This window comes from Colobus angolensis, unplaced genomic scaffold (assembly GCF_000951035.1).
Source record: "Colobus angolensis palliatus isolate OR3802 unplaced genomic scaffold, Cang.pa_1.0 Scaffold8, whole genome shotgun sequence".
NCBI classification, from domain to species: Eukaryota; Metazoa; Chordata; class Mammalia; order Primates; family Cercopithecidae; genus Colobus; species Colobus angolensis.
Genome location: NW_012121820.1, coordinates 7,775,179 through 7,788,698, shown reverse-complemented (window position 1 = coordinate 7,788,698; position 13,520 = coordinate 7,775,179). Strand labels below are relative to the sequence as shown.

The 13,520-nt window shown below is 47.6% G+C and overlaps 2 protein-coding genes across 2 annotated transcripts in view; one reads left to right on the top strand and one right to left on the bottom strand.

Annotated features, from left to right (window-relative positions):
* The window catches only part of ACOT8 (acyl-CoA thioesterase 8), a 17,924-nt gene extending 12,438 nt beyond the window's left edge, over nucleotides 1-5,486 (bottom strand). The window contains exons 1-2 of the mRNA XM_011928909.1: nucleotides 5,265-5,486; nucleotides 3,230-3,363 (exon numbers count right to left, since the gene is read on the bottom strand). Coding sequence (XP_011784299.1) covers nucleotides 3,230-3,363; nucleotides 5,265-5,392 — 262 coding nt within the window. The 5' untranslated portion in view covers nucleotides 5,393-5,486. The remainder of the gene's footprint in view (nucleotides 1-3,229; nucleotides 3,364-5,264) is intronic.
* A 171-nt stretch (nucleotides 5,487-5,657) lies between these two features.
* The window catches only part of ZSWIM3 (zinc finger, SWIM-type containing 3), a 23,032-nt gene continuing 15,169 nt past the window's right edge, over nucleotides 5,658-13,520 (top strand). The window contains exon 1 of the mRNA XM_011928900.1: nucleotides 5,658-6,056. Within this exon, the coding sequence (XP_011784290.1) occupies nucleotides 5,902-6,056 (155 nt within the window). The 5' untranslated portion in view covers nucleotides 5,658-5,901. The remainder of the gene's footprint in view (nucleotides 6,057-13,520) is intronic.

Below are 13,520 nucleotides of genomic sequence, written 5' to 3'. Positions count from 1 at the left end.
CAGGCTGGAGTGCAGTGACCGGATCTCAGCTCACTGCAAGCTCCGCCTCCCGGGTTCACGCCATTCTCCTGCCTCAGCCTCCCGAGGGTAGCTGGGACTACAGGCGCCCACCACCTCGCCCGGCTAGTTTTTTGTATTTTTTAGTAGAGACGGGGTTTCATTGTGTTAGCCAGGATGGTCTTGATCTCCTGACCTCGTGATCCACCCGTCTCGGCCTCCCAAAGTGCTGGGATTACAGGTTTTTGTTTTTTTTTTTAATGGAGTCACTCAGGCTGGAGTAGTGGCACGATCTCAGCTCACTGCAACCTCCACCTCCCGGGTTCAAGTGAGTCTCCTGACTCAGCCTCCCAAGTAGCTGGGATTCCAGGTGTGCGCCACCACGCCCGGCTAATTTTCGTGTGGTTTTTTTTGTTTTTTTTTTTCAGTAGAGATGGGGTTTCACCACGTTGGCCAGGCTGGTCTTGAACTCTTGACCTCAGGTGATCCGCCCACCTTGGCCTCCCAAAGTCCTGGGATTACAGGTGTAAGCCACCATGCCCAGCCAAAAAACAGCATTGGTTTTAATATCTGATATAGCCGGCAGAGTCGCATCACAAACAGATAAGAGCGCTCCCCTTTTTGCCTTGCAGCCAGGAAGCTCGGAACTAAACGTATGAAACTGCAACAGTATGGCTTAGCCAAATTTTGACATGATTGTTTCTCCCAAATCCCCTGTTACTACTACTGGCCTGATGTCCTTTGACTTTTAATATTCCCATAATAGCTACCAATTATTTTAGCTATCTTGCAGTCTTTCAAGACATAGGCAGGGGCACAAATAATAGTAATTTTTTTTTTTTTTGATGGAGACAAGTCTCACTCTGTCGCCCAGATTGGAGTGCAGTAGCGTGATCTCAGCTTACAGCAACCTCCGCCTCCTGAGTTCAAGCAATTCTCCTACCTTAGCCTCCAGAGTAGCTGGGACTACAGGCTCATGCCGCCATGTCTGGCTAATTTTTTCTATTTTAGTAGAGACTGGGTTTCACCGTGTTGCCCAGGCTGGTCTCGAACTCCTGAGCTCAGGTGATCCACCCGCCTCGGCCTCCCAAAGTGCTAGGATTACAGGCATGAGCCACCACGCCCGGCCAAATAATTATTAATTTTGAAATGGTAGCTTGGACACAGCTCATTTCACGCTGCTCCTAGATGGAGAATTTCCAAGAAAGAGGATCTTTTCCCCAGAACCTGGGATGGGTACCCTGGCAGCTCTCCCATTGTTTAGAATTATCGCCCAAGAGTTTAAGAGAGAAGCAAAGAAGCAGGAAAGAGTTCGGCACTCGAAGGCACATAAACCAGGTTCATATCCTGGCTCTGCCTCCTTGGGCACTGTGGGAGCTGGTTCCAAACCTCTTCGGGTCCCAGTTTCTTTAGGTAAGAATGATGGCAGGAATGCCTGCCATCCATGTTTACTTATGAAGACTAAACAAGATAAGGCACACAATTATGCTCTGTATTATACAAATTTCAATTATTTTACAAAAGTTAATCGTCAAAAACTAATATTTATGGAAAACTAGATTATGCCAAGCCCTGCACTAGATACTTTACTGGCAAAGAAAGACTCATAGCATTCTTCCATCACAGGATGAAGAGATTCAGAGTTCAATGCCCCCACCTCCACAAAACAAAACAGCCAGGTATTTCACTAGGCTGGAAGGATTACAATATCAAAAGGCTGGCACTCACAACCAAATTAAAGAAACAAAGCACATATTTACTCCCAACTAGCATAAAGATAAGAAGCTGGCTGAGCCCAAGGTTAGTATTCAAATACTTTATAGCAGTGACTGGGGGCCGGGAAGGGGGGGGGGCAATCAACTCCTCAGGGATAAGAAGTAAGGGACATGGGACAGTAAGAAAAACACTACAGGTATAACTTTCATATTTATAAAATGAAGGGGGAACCCCGCTGTTTTCTTAATATAAATCACATACTGTAAAGGTCCACAAACTTCTCAGCTGAGGATCTATACAGAACACATGGGGGCATCTGCTCTAAGGGTAAGAGGGAAGGAGAGAAAACAGGTTTTTTTGTTTTTGTTTTTTAGCATAGGTTTTGCTTTTATTTTCCTTTTATTTATTTTTCTGTAGAGACAAGGTCTCGATTTGTTGCCCCGGCTGGTCTTGAACCCCTGGGTTCCAACAATCCTCCACATTGGCCGCCCAAAGTGTGGGGATTATAGGCATGAGCCACCACACATAGTTTTTGTTGTTGTTGTTTCTTTGAGACGGAGTCTCGCTCTGTCGCCCAGGCTGGAGTGCAGTGGCCGGATCTCAGCTCACTGCAAGCTCCGCCTCCCGGGTTTACGCCATTCTCCGGCTTCAGCCTCCCGAGTAGCTGGGACTACAGGCGCCCACCACCTCGCCCGGCTAGTTTTTTGTATTTTTTTTAGTAGAGACGGGGTTTCACCGTGTTAGCCAGGATGGTCTTGATCTCCTGACCTCGTGATCCACCCGTCTCGGCCTCCCAAAGTGCTGGGATTACAGGCTTGAGCCACCGTGCCCGGCCACCACACATAGGTTTTAAGTGACTTTATTTGACCCCAGAGCTATAAGAAGCTGTAGAGATCATTCCACTAAAATACCCCTGGTCCCACCCTTCTCCATTTTATAGCTGTAGTAAACCAAGCTGTAGGGCGGGGAGCTAACCTCACAAGGCCGCATGGTAAATTACAGACAAAGCTGAAGCTAGGCCCTACATCTTTGGTTTGTTTTTATTGACCCGATGCTCAATAAAAAAAAGTTGACAAAAGAAGCCTTAGATCCCTTGATTCTCAGGCTGGTGCTCGCTTCTCCAACCCAAGCTGCCCTACTCCCGTACCTCTAGCAGAGGTTACAGCACGCTGAGAACCTAGCACAGCGCTTGGCACCAGGAGCTATGTTAAGAATGGAAGCACAAAAGGTCCACAAGGAGCAGTTAAGCAACAAAGTCTTGTGTCATTATCAGCCAGACATCAGGTACCCAGTGAGTCCCAGCAGGTGTGAGGTCCAAGGCTCATTGTTAGCCCCAGACTTTGTTCCACCCTAGACACTTAGGGTGGAACTCAGGGGTGTGTCTTAGGGTGGTGTGTCCGCCATCCCTCCCCCTTGTCTTCCAGTCTCCCTCTCTTCCCTTTTGACCTCAGCCCCCAAGGCTAGAATGGCTGCTGGGCTACCAGGGCTGGGTTGGGGCAGGAAGTGGGGGGTTTACCTGCCCGAACAAAGTAGCAGTGCAGGGAGTGCACGTGGACGTCTTCACTCACAGACTTGGCTGCAGCCACCAGTGCCTGGCCCACGATCTGACCGCCAAACAGCCTCTTGGTCGGTACCCAGTAATGCCTTCCTCTGTAGGGAGAGGGGGAAGGAGGGAAAGACTTGGGAACTGGGCCAAATTCTACCCTCGCTGAGACTCTAGTGCATGATCTCTTCACCTTATTGGGGTTTAAGATCCTTTTGAGAATATGGTAAAAGCCACAGGTCCTTTCCCCAGGCAAATATCCTTATGCATAAAAATCTTCTGGGCCAGTTGCAGTGGCTTACGCCTGTAATCCCAGCACTTTGCGAGGCTAAGGCAGGTGGATCATTTGAGATTAGGAGTTCAAGAGCAGCCTGGTCAACATGGTGAAACTCCGTCTCTACTAAAAATACAAAAATTAGCTGGACGTGGTGGCACGCACCTGTAATATCAGCTACTCAGGAGGCTGAGGCAGGAGAATCACTTGAACCCAGGAAGCAGAGGTTGAGGTGAGCCAAGATCGCACCACTGCACTCCAGCCTGGGCGACAGAGTAAGACTCCATCTCAAAAAATAAAATTAAATAAATATATAAATGAATAAATAACGAGAGCCCTCAGACATCAAGTTTAACTCCTTCAGTGTACAGATGAGAAAACTGCAACTTGGACCCAGAGATGAAAATGCTTGCCCAGAATATAGGCCCATTGGAAGCTGAATAATTATGTCTCTAGCTTCCCATGTCCCAGCTGTTTGGCATTTTCTGTAACAATGAGTTACGAATAGCCCTCCATGACCTGGCAGGTGGCTCTGGCCTGTAATCAATCCCAGCACTTTGGGAAGCCGAGGTGGGAGGATCACCTAAGCCCATGAGTTCAAAACCAGCCTGGGCTCCAAACTGGGGCCTCATGTCTACTAAAAATAAAAAAGTTAGTTGGATGTGGTGACAAGCACTTGTGGTCCCAGCTAAACGGGTGGCTGAGGCAGAAGGGTCACTTGGGCCCAGGAGGTCGAGGCTGCAGTGAGCCATGTTCGTACCACTGCACTCCAGCCTGGACAACAGGGCCAGATCTTGTCTTCAAACACAAAAATCAAATAGCCCTCCAAGAAGTTATAATTCCTTAAGTGGAAGAAAGGGAGTTCAAAGTAAGATAACTTCCAGTAAAGCCAGGAGAAGCCTTGGAGGTCAAAGCTGTTAGAAGCCTTGCTGCAGGGGCTGGAGGCAGTGGCTCATGCCTGTAATCCCAGCACTTTGGCAGAGGTGGGCCGATCACAAGGCCAGGAGTTCGAGACCAGCCTGGCCAACATGGTGAAACCCCGTCTCTACTAAAAAAATTAGCTGGGCCATGGCGCACCTGTAATCCCAGCTAATCAGGAGGCTGAGGCAGGAGAAATGCTTGAACCCGGGAGGCGGAGGCTGCACTGAGCCGAGATCACACCACTGCACTCCAGCCTGGGCAACAGAGCAAGACTCCCTCTCAAAGAAAGAAACCCTCGCTGCAGTCAAGAACTTCAGCGATGCTGGGAAGGAAACAAACATGCTTAGGCCTCAGGATAAGTAATGAGATACCAGACCCACCAAAGGGTACTGGGGGCAGGATATTGTGAGAAGAAAAGGATACTGAAGACGCAAGGAGCTGCCGCGTCCGTTTTAACGTTGATCCGTCAGCTGTGTGCTCTTGGGCAAATCACTGCCCTCTCTGTGCTAGCTCCCCTGTGAAGGCTTAGGGCAGGCTGCCGAGCAGGGTCTCTCAGGTCACCACTATATTTGCTCAGATCTCCAGGACTACCTAGAGATGGGGCTGCGCAGACCTCGCGGCGCGGAGAGGAAGGGAGGAAGCCATAGCAGCGAGGACAGCTCTGTCGAGGGCGCGTTCTCTCCTAATCGTGGCAGAGGGTGCATCCAACGCAGAGCCATCCTAGTCCCGGAGCCAGGGGCCCCGCGGGGCGGCAGTCAAGATCAAGAGTTTCTGCCCTAAAGGAGGGGATGCTGGGCGGGAGCTGCCAGCTACCTGAAGAGATCCTCGTCCAGCGGCTCGAGGTTGAGCACGGTCGTGACCAAGACGCTACGGAGGTCCCTAGGGGGTTCGCCGCGGTCGCCACAGCCCTGCCCATCTTCTGGGGTCTGCGGGGACGACATCTAGTTCAACGCTTCCTGCCCTGAACACCCGCTCCGCGGAAGACGCGGAAACATACACAGAACCTGACGCTTCCGGTAGATTGCCCTGGTAACCGGAAGTCTCCTGCAGACCCCGGGAAGGCGGAATCTAGGTTATGATTGGTCAAGACTCCTGTCAGTCCGCTGGTGGCTGTGGCCCTTTTTCTCTAGCAATTGGAGACAATGAATGCCAATCTGCGAATCCTGTGTGTGACTGGATATGTCTCTGAGGGGGCGGAACCTCGGGACTGGATAATATGGACTGAGTGTCATTTCCCCTGTCAGATAGCAAATACACCCCCTTCCTCTTGTAACCGGGTCAGGCATAGGGCCCCTCCTGACTTCCAGAATAGGCCACCCACTTGGGGCGGACCCTTAAGGCATTCTGGGCCCACGCCAGCCTATAAACCCTCACAGTGTGACCTTTGATCCCTGGTGTGATCTTGGGTCCCGGGCTGAGACCGCCCCTGGTGTGGGTTGTGGGGGCGGCCATGGAGCTGGGCAGCTGCTTCAAGACCTATGAGGACTTCAAGGAGTGCTTCAGCGCCTACAAAAGGGAGAACAGGTGCTCCTTCATTCTCAGGGACTGCGTCTCCGTCCGCTTCCACAACCTCAACCATGGCACCTCCATCCGCGAGGACATCCTGTAAGGGCGGGCGGGGCGGGGCGGGGCAGGAGGGTGGGGAGGAGGCTGGAACTCCGGAGGGCTACCTGGAGGAGGAGGGGATGCATAGGCACGCTTTGGGCTGCGTGGCCATTCATTCAACAGGCACTCATTGAGCACCTGTTGTGTACCTTGTGAAGAGAGCTAAGCCTCCACGGCCGTCGGTTTTTGACCACCCACTTCACTTTCACTCCAACCATACATAGGCTTTTCTGGAATTTATAACTGCAGTTTCTGCCATTGTTTTGAGCAGCTGCCGCAACCCAAATACAAAGTATGGCTTTCATAAACGGATAAAAACACCTTGGCGATAATTTCCTTCATCAGTCTCCTCTTTAAGAAACAGTCATGTGGTCATTTGAATGTTCGTTCATTCATTCATTCAATTTTTAGTGCATATACATTTGTTGAAACAGGGTCTCACTCTGTCCCCCAGGCTGGAGTGCAGTGGCACAATCAGCTCACTGAGCCTTCAACTGCTGGGCTCAAGCGATCCTCCCACCTCAGTCTCCCAAGTAGCCAGCCTGGCTAATTATTTTTTATTTTTGTAAAGACTAGGTCTTGTTATGTTGGCCAGGCTGTTCCCAGACTCCTGGACTCAAGCGGATCTTTCCGCATATCAAAGTGTTAGGATTAACAGGCATGAGCCACTGCGCCTGGCCTATTCATTTTGTAAATGGTTTTTGAGCTCCTTATATCAACCGTTTTTCAAACACTTTCCATGTGCCGGGCAGTGTTCTCTATGCATGCTTTACCCTGCAGGGCTTTTTTTCAGAATTATAGGTAAATGTTATTTTTTCCCATTTGACAGATGAGAAGTCAGGCTTATAAGTTAAGACAGGAGTTGAAAACTCAAATGCCTTCAGGGCTTAGGTGAAACAGCCCAGTGTAATAAAGTTTTAACTTCAAATTTTACTTTAAGAAAAAGAATGATGAAATAGCAACCAACACCAGGTCTTTGTGCTAGGGACAACAGAAGTGTGAAATGGGCAAAATGGAGAGCAGATGCCATCTAATCAGCTCCAGCTGATGGCTGCCATATGAAAATAAAGATCTAGTGTTGCCAGAATTTGGGGCAAGAGTGATCAGAAATCCACGCTTTATGTGGATTTGTCCATTAAAAAAAATTGAATATCAGTTCAAATTTTAACTCGGAGCATGCGGGCTAACTCAGAGTTAAAGCATATCCGAGTCTGAGACTTGGATTGAGATACTCAACCAAAGCTCCTCAATTAGAGAGCCAGGCTATATTCTTTCCATTATTCTGAAGTCCAGTGTTATGCTGGGTATAGATGACATAAAGATGAATAAGTGTTTAGACTATCCCCAGAGAACTAGGATAAACTTGAACTCAAGCAAACTGGCACATGATAAATGCTTTAAAAGGAATGTGCAAAAAAAAGAAGAAATGTGCAGAGAAAGAAATGACAAATGCCTGGGAGGTGGGGAAAGTCTTCACACTGGAATTGATGGTTTCCCTGGGCTATGAATGAATGTAGAGTGCTACAGTAGATCTGTGGTTAATTACTGAGTAGCATGGAGGCATTTGACCAGAAGTTGCTGTGCAGAAGGACCTGCAGGAGCAAAGACAAAGATACATGAAAGAAGGTGGCATGTTAGAGTAACAGTGGGTGATGCCATGTTTGGCAGGAGATTAAATCATTTGCAGTCTAAGGGTCTTTAGTGACCATTGTGAAGTGTTTGGACCTTGTCCTTTATAGGTAAGACCTTGCTAAGCAATGAGAAGAATACAAAAAAAAAAAAAAAAAAAAATCACAGTTGCCCCTAAACACCCTTCAGGAAGACCATATCCAGTGTCTAGCACAAGGTGTGGCCCATAGCAGGCATTAAATCACTATTGAATGAGTGAGTTAGCAAGTACTAACCATGTGATTCAGGGAAATAGGTGCTGCAAGAACTCAAAAGAGAAAAATCACTGTGAGCTAGAGACGTAAGCGTGAAAGGGATGCTTGAGCTGGGCCCCCAAAGATGGAAAGCTGTCAGGTGTATCGGTTTTCTGTTTGCCACTCTAGCGAATTACCACAAGTTTAGTGGTGCAAAGCAACACAAATTTATTATCTCAGAGTTATTTAGGTTAGAAGTCAGACACAGGTCTTACCTGGCTAAATCAAGATATCTGCAGGGCTGTATTTCTTTCTGGAGTCCCTGGGGAAGAATCCATTTCCCACTGCTGGGTGCAGTGACTGATGCCTGTAATCCCAGCACAGGAGGCCAAGGTGGACAGATCACTTGAGGTCAGCAGTTCAAGACCAGCCTGGCCAACATGGTGAAACCCCATTTCTACTAAAAATACAAAAATTAGCCAGGCGAGGTGGCGCATGCCTGTAATCCCAGCTACTTGGGAGGCTGAGGCAGGAGAATTGCTTGAACGCGGGAGGCGGAGGTTGCAGTGAGCCAAAATCACGCCATTGCACTCCAGCCTGGGCAACACAGAGAGACTCTGTCTCAAGGAAAAAAAAAAAAAAAGAATCCATTTTCTTTCCTTTTCCACCTCCTAGAGGCTGCCCAGCACACCTTGGGTCATGGCCCCCTTCCTCCATCTTCAAAGCCAGCAATAGCAGGTTGTTATCACATCACTCTGACCTTACTTCTGTGATCACGTCTCTGACTCCCTCTTCTGCCTCCCTTTTCCACCTTTTTTTTTTTTTTTTTTTTTTTGAGACAGAGTTTCGCTCTTTTTGCCCAGGCTGGAGTGCAATGGTGCGATCTCGGCTCACCACAACCTCCGCCTCCCGGGTTCAAGTGATTCTCCCGCCTCAGCCTCCCGAGTAGCTAGGATTACAGGCATGCGCCACCACCCTGGCTAATTTTGTATTTTTAGTAGACACGGGGTTTCTCCATGTTGGTCAGGCTGGTCTTGAACTCCCGACCTCAGGTGATCCACCTGCCTCGGCCTCCCAAAGTACTGGGATTATAGGCGTGAGCCACTGCGCCCGGCCCTTTTCCACTTTTAAGGATCCTCATGATTATGTTGGGCCCACCCAGATAATCCCAGATAATTTCCCCATTTTCAAGTCAGCTGATAGCAACCTTAATTCTATCTGCAACCTTAATTCTCCTTTGCCATATAACCTAACATATTCACAGATTCTAGGATTAGGACAAGGACATCTTCAAGGGACCATTCTGCCTGCCACAAAGAGATTAATATCCTGGAGGGAAAAATGGTGTGAGTCAGTGCAAATGTAAACATGATGTACTTCAATTAGAAAACAGTGATGGGCTGGGCACAGTGGCTCACACTTGTAATCCTAATACTTTGGGAAGCTGAGACGGGGAGATTGCTTGAAATCAAGAGTTCGAGACCAGCCTGGGCAACAAAATGAGATCCCCATCTCCACAAAAAAATTTTAAAATTAGGGTCCACTCGTGGCGGCTCACACCTATAATTCCAGCACTTTGGTAGGCTGAGGCAGGCAGATGGCTTGAGGCCAGGAGTTCTAGACCAGCCTGGGTAACATGCCAAAACCCCATCTCTACAAAAAATACAAAAAGTAGCCAGGTATAGTGGTGCGTGCCTGTAGTACCAGCTACTCTGGAGTCTGAGGCAGGAGGATTACTTGATCCCAGGAGTCAGAGGTTGCAGTGAGCTATGATCGCACCACTGCACACTACATTCTAGCCTGGGCAACAACAGAGTAAGATCCTGTCTCAAAAAAAAAAACAGTGATGTATGTTTGCACACACATACAAAAGCCATGAGGAGACCTGCTTAGTTAGAAGGAAGGATTTATGCTGGAGCAGCAGGAAAGGAAATTGGAAGGTTGATAAGCAGGTTGGTGGGTTGGGGTTTGTTTTGTTTGTTTTAGAACACAAGGTCTCGCTCTGTTGCCCAGGATAGAGTACAGTGGATCATAGTTCACTGTAACCTTGAAATTCTGGCCTCAAGTAATCATACTACCTCAGCCTCCTAAGTAGCTAGGACTACAGGCATGCACCCCCATGCCAGGCTAATTTTTTTTTAATTTTTTTATTTTTTGTGTTGAGACAGGGTCTTGCTATGTTGCCCAGGCTGGTCTTGAACTCCTAGCCTCAAGCTGTCCTCCTGCCTCAGCCTCCCAAAGTGCTGGGATTACAGATGTGAGCCACCATGCTGGACCTATTTTTGTTTTTAAAGGTGAACAATTTTAAAAGTGTTTTGGGGCCAGGGACAATTCAGTCACTTGAACCCAAGAGGCAGAGGTTGCAGTGAGTCGAGATCATGCCACTGCTCTCCAGCCTGGGTGACACAGCGAGACTCTGTCTCAAAATAAATAAATAAAAAGTGTTTTTGTTTTTGAGTGGTTAACATAATTAAGAAATTTTTTCAAACAGTATAGAACAGAAGGGACTAAAAGGGTCATTTCCACCGTGTTAGCTTTTTTTTTTTTTTGAGATGGAGTTTCGCTCTGTCGCCAGTCTGGAGTGCAGTGGCGTGATCTCGGCTCACTGCAACCTTTGACTCCCTGGTTCAAGCAATTCTCCTGTGTCAGCCTCATGAGATTACATGCACACACCCCACACCCAGCTAATTTTTGTATTTTTAGTAGAGACAGGGTTTCACCATGTTTGCCAGGATGGTCTTGATCTCCTGACCCCGTGATCCACCCACCTCGGCCTCCCAAAGTGCTGGGATTATAGGTGTGAGCCACTGTGCCCAGCCTGCATTATCTTCTTTATCCATATTTATTTATTTATTTACTTACTTACTTACTTATTTTGAGATGGAGTCTTGCTCTGTCACCCAGGCTGGAGTGCAGTGGTGCAATCTTGGCTCTCTGCAACCTCTGCCTCCCGGGTTCAAGTGATTCTCCTGCCTCAGCTTCCCAAGGAGCTGGGACTACAGGCATGGACCACCACGCCTGGCTAATTGTTGTATTTTTAGTAGAGTTTTGTTGTATTTTTAGTAGGTTTTGCCATGTTGGCTAGGCTGGTGTGGAACTCCTGACTTCAAGTGATACACCCGTCTCAGCCTTCCAAAGGGCTGGGATTACAGCTGTGAGCTGCCATGCCCAGCCTATTTATTTATTTATTTTTATTTTTGTAGAGATGAGATCTCACTATGTTGCCCAAACTGATATTGAACTCCTAGGCTCAAGCGATCCTCCCTCCTCGGCCTCCCAAAGTGCTAGGATTACAGGCATGAGTCACTGTGCCTGGCCCACTGCATTATATAGACACAATCAGCATTACCTTCCTGAGAGATACTGAGGCTGAACAAACATGTCTTGTATATGCATATGCATCTTTTTGTTGTTTTAACACAGTGGCAGCATACTATTTAGACATAGCCTTCTGTACCTGCTGGACCTGGCTCTTCTCACTTATCAGTATATCTTGGATATTATCCCACTGTGTGGGCAGTTTGATTTGACTTCCGTTTATTTCCTTTATTTTTATTTATTTATTTATTGCAATTGTTGACTAAAAAGTTACTGCATGCTAGTGTCTGGAGATACTAGCATAAATTGTTGTTGTTGTTGAAAAATATAAATTGAATCTCTGCTCTTGTGGAGACAAATACTAATCTATAATCACAGAAATAATTTCCTTAAGGTGGTAGTAGAGCTCCAAAGGACAAACCCAGGTTGCCGTGTGGAGGGGTGATGGTGACACTTATTCTGGTTGTCAGGAACAGGGTGGGGGTGCTGGTTGACACCCTGAACCAATGCAGGCTCTTGCTCAGAAAAAAACTGTCAGCCCTTATATTTTGCAGATACTTTACAAAGCACATTCTGACCTGGTTCTTTGAATAACCTTGTCAGAGGCAAATTTTGCTATTCCCGTTAAATTAGTTAATACAAGTAAAGTGCTAACAGCAGTGCCTTGTAGACAGAAACTAGTCCATAAATATTGTATTATTTTATAGATGGGGAGACAGAGCCAGGAGAAGTCAAACATTAAGAGACAAATAGTTTAGGGCCGGGCGCAGTGGCTCATGTCTGTAATCTCAGCACTTTGGGAGGGCAGGGTGGACAGATCACTGGAGGTCAGGAGTTCAAGACCAGCCAGGCCAACATGCTGAAACCCTGTCTCTACTAAAAATAAAAAAATTAGCCAGGTGTGGTGGTGCGCGTCTGTAATCCCAGCTACTCAGGAGGCTGAGGCAGGAGAATCGCTTTAACCCAGGAAGAGGAGGCTGCAGTGAGCTGAGATGGCACCACTGCACTCCAGCCTGAGCAGCAGAGCGAGACTGTCTCAAAACAACAACAAAAAGAAATGAAGATTAGACCCAGCCTATCTACTGACAGAGCTCTTAATTGTTGTACTTAGCCACTGGACTCTAATAGTTTTCTAATGTCACTTGTCCGTTTTTCCCTCAACAAACTTGTAGTAAGAGGCTAAGTGTTTACTATGGGCCAGGAGTACAAAGATGAGCTAGAGTACAAAGATGGGTAAATTGTTGGCTCCATCCCTGAGGACAATAGTGGACTGAGATAGCTTAGGAGGCAGTGAATTCATGAGCAGCACAGGTCTTTCGCAGACACAAGTTGACTGCTGGCTGTGATGTTACAAAGGACATTCTTGGATCATTTATTGCACACTGGCTCTGTGCAGAGCTCACTGTCTTGGGCTTTTTGAGTAATACATGGATGTCTTGAAGGACTGGAGGGTTGGTGGGGAAAATGTTTTTAGGAGGTAATTTAGTACATGTTTCTGCAGCCAAATACACATATTCCTGGATGGTCAGGTGAGATGATATTAATACTACGTGAATATGTAGACATAAAGTTCCTTGATAAGCAAAGTAAAGCAAGTGAATTAATTTAAAGAAAACCATTTGCAGCTGGATATGGTGGCTCACACCTGTAATCCCAGCACTTTGGGAGGCTGAGGCGGGTGAATCGCATGAAGTCGGGAGTTCGAGACCAGCCTGCCCAACATGGTGAAACCATCTCTACTAAAAATACATAAAATTAGCCAGGTGCCATGGTGGGCATCTATAATCCCAGCTACTCAAGGGTCTAAGACAGGAGGATCACTTGAACCTGAGAGGCAGAGGTTGCAGTGAGCTGAGATCACGCCACTGCACTCCAGCCTGGGTGACAGAGTGAGACTCCATCTCAAAAAACTTTTTGAAAATAGTGCAGGACCAGGTGCGGTGGCTCATGCCTGTAATACCAGCACTTTGGGAGGCTGAGGCAGGCGGATCACGAGGTCAGGAGATCGAGACCATCCTGGCTAACACAGAGAAATCCCATCTCTACTAAAAATACAAAATAATTAGCCGGGCATGTAGCCGGGCGCGGTGGCTCACACCTATAATCCCAGCACTTTGGGAGGCCAAGGTGGGTAGATCACCTGAGGTCAGGATTTCAAGACCACCCTGGCCAATATGGCAAAACCCCATCTCTACTAAAAATACAAAAAATAGCCGGGCGTGGTGGCATATACCTGCAATCCCAGCTACTTGGGAGGCTGAGGCAGGAGAATCACTTGAACCCG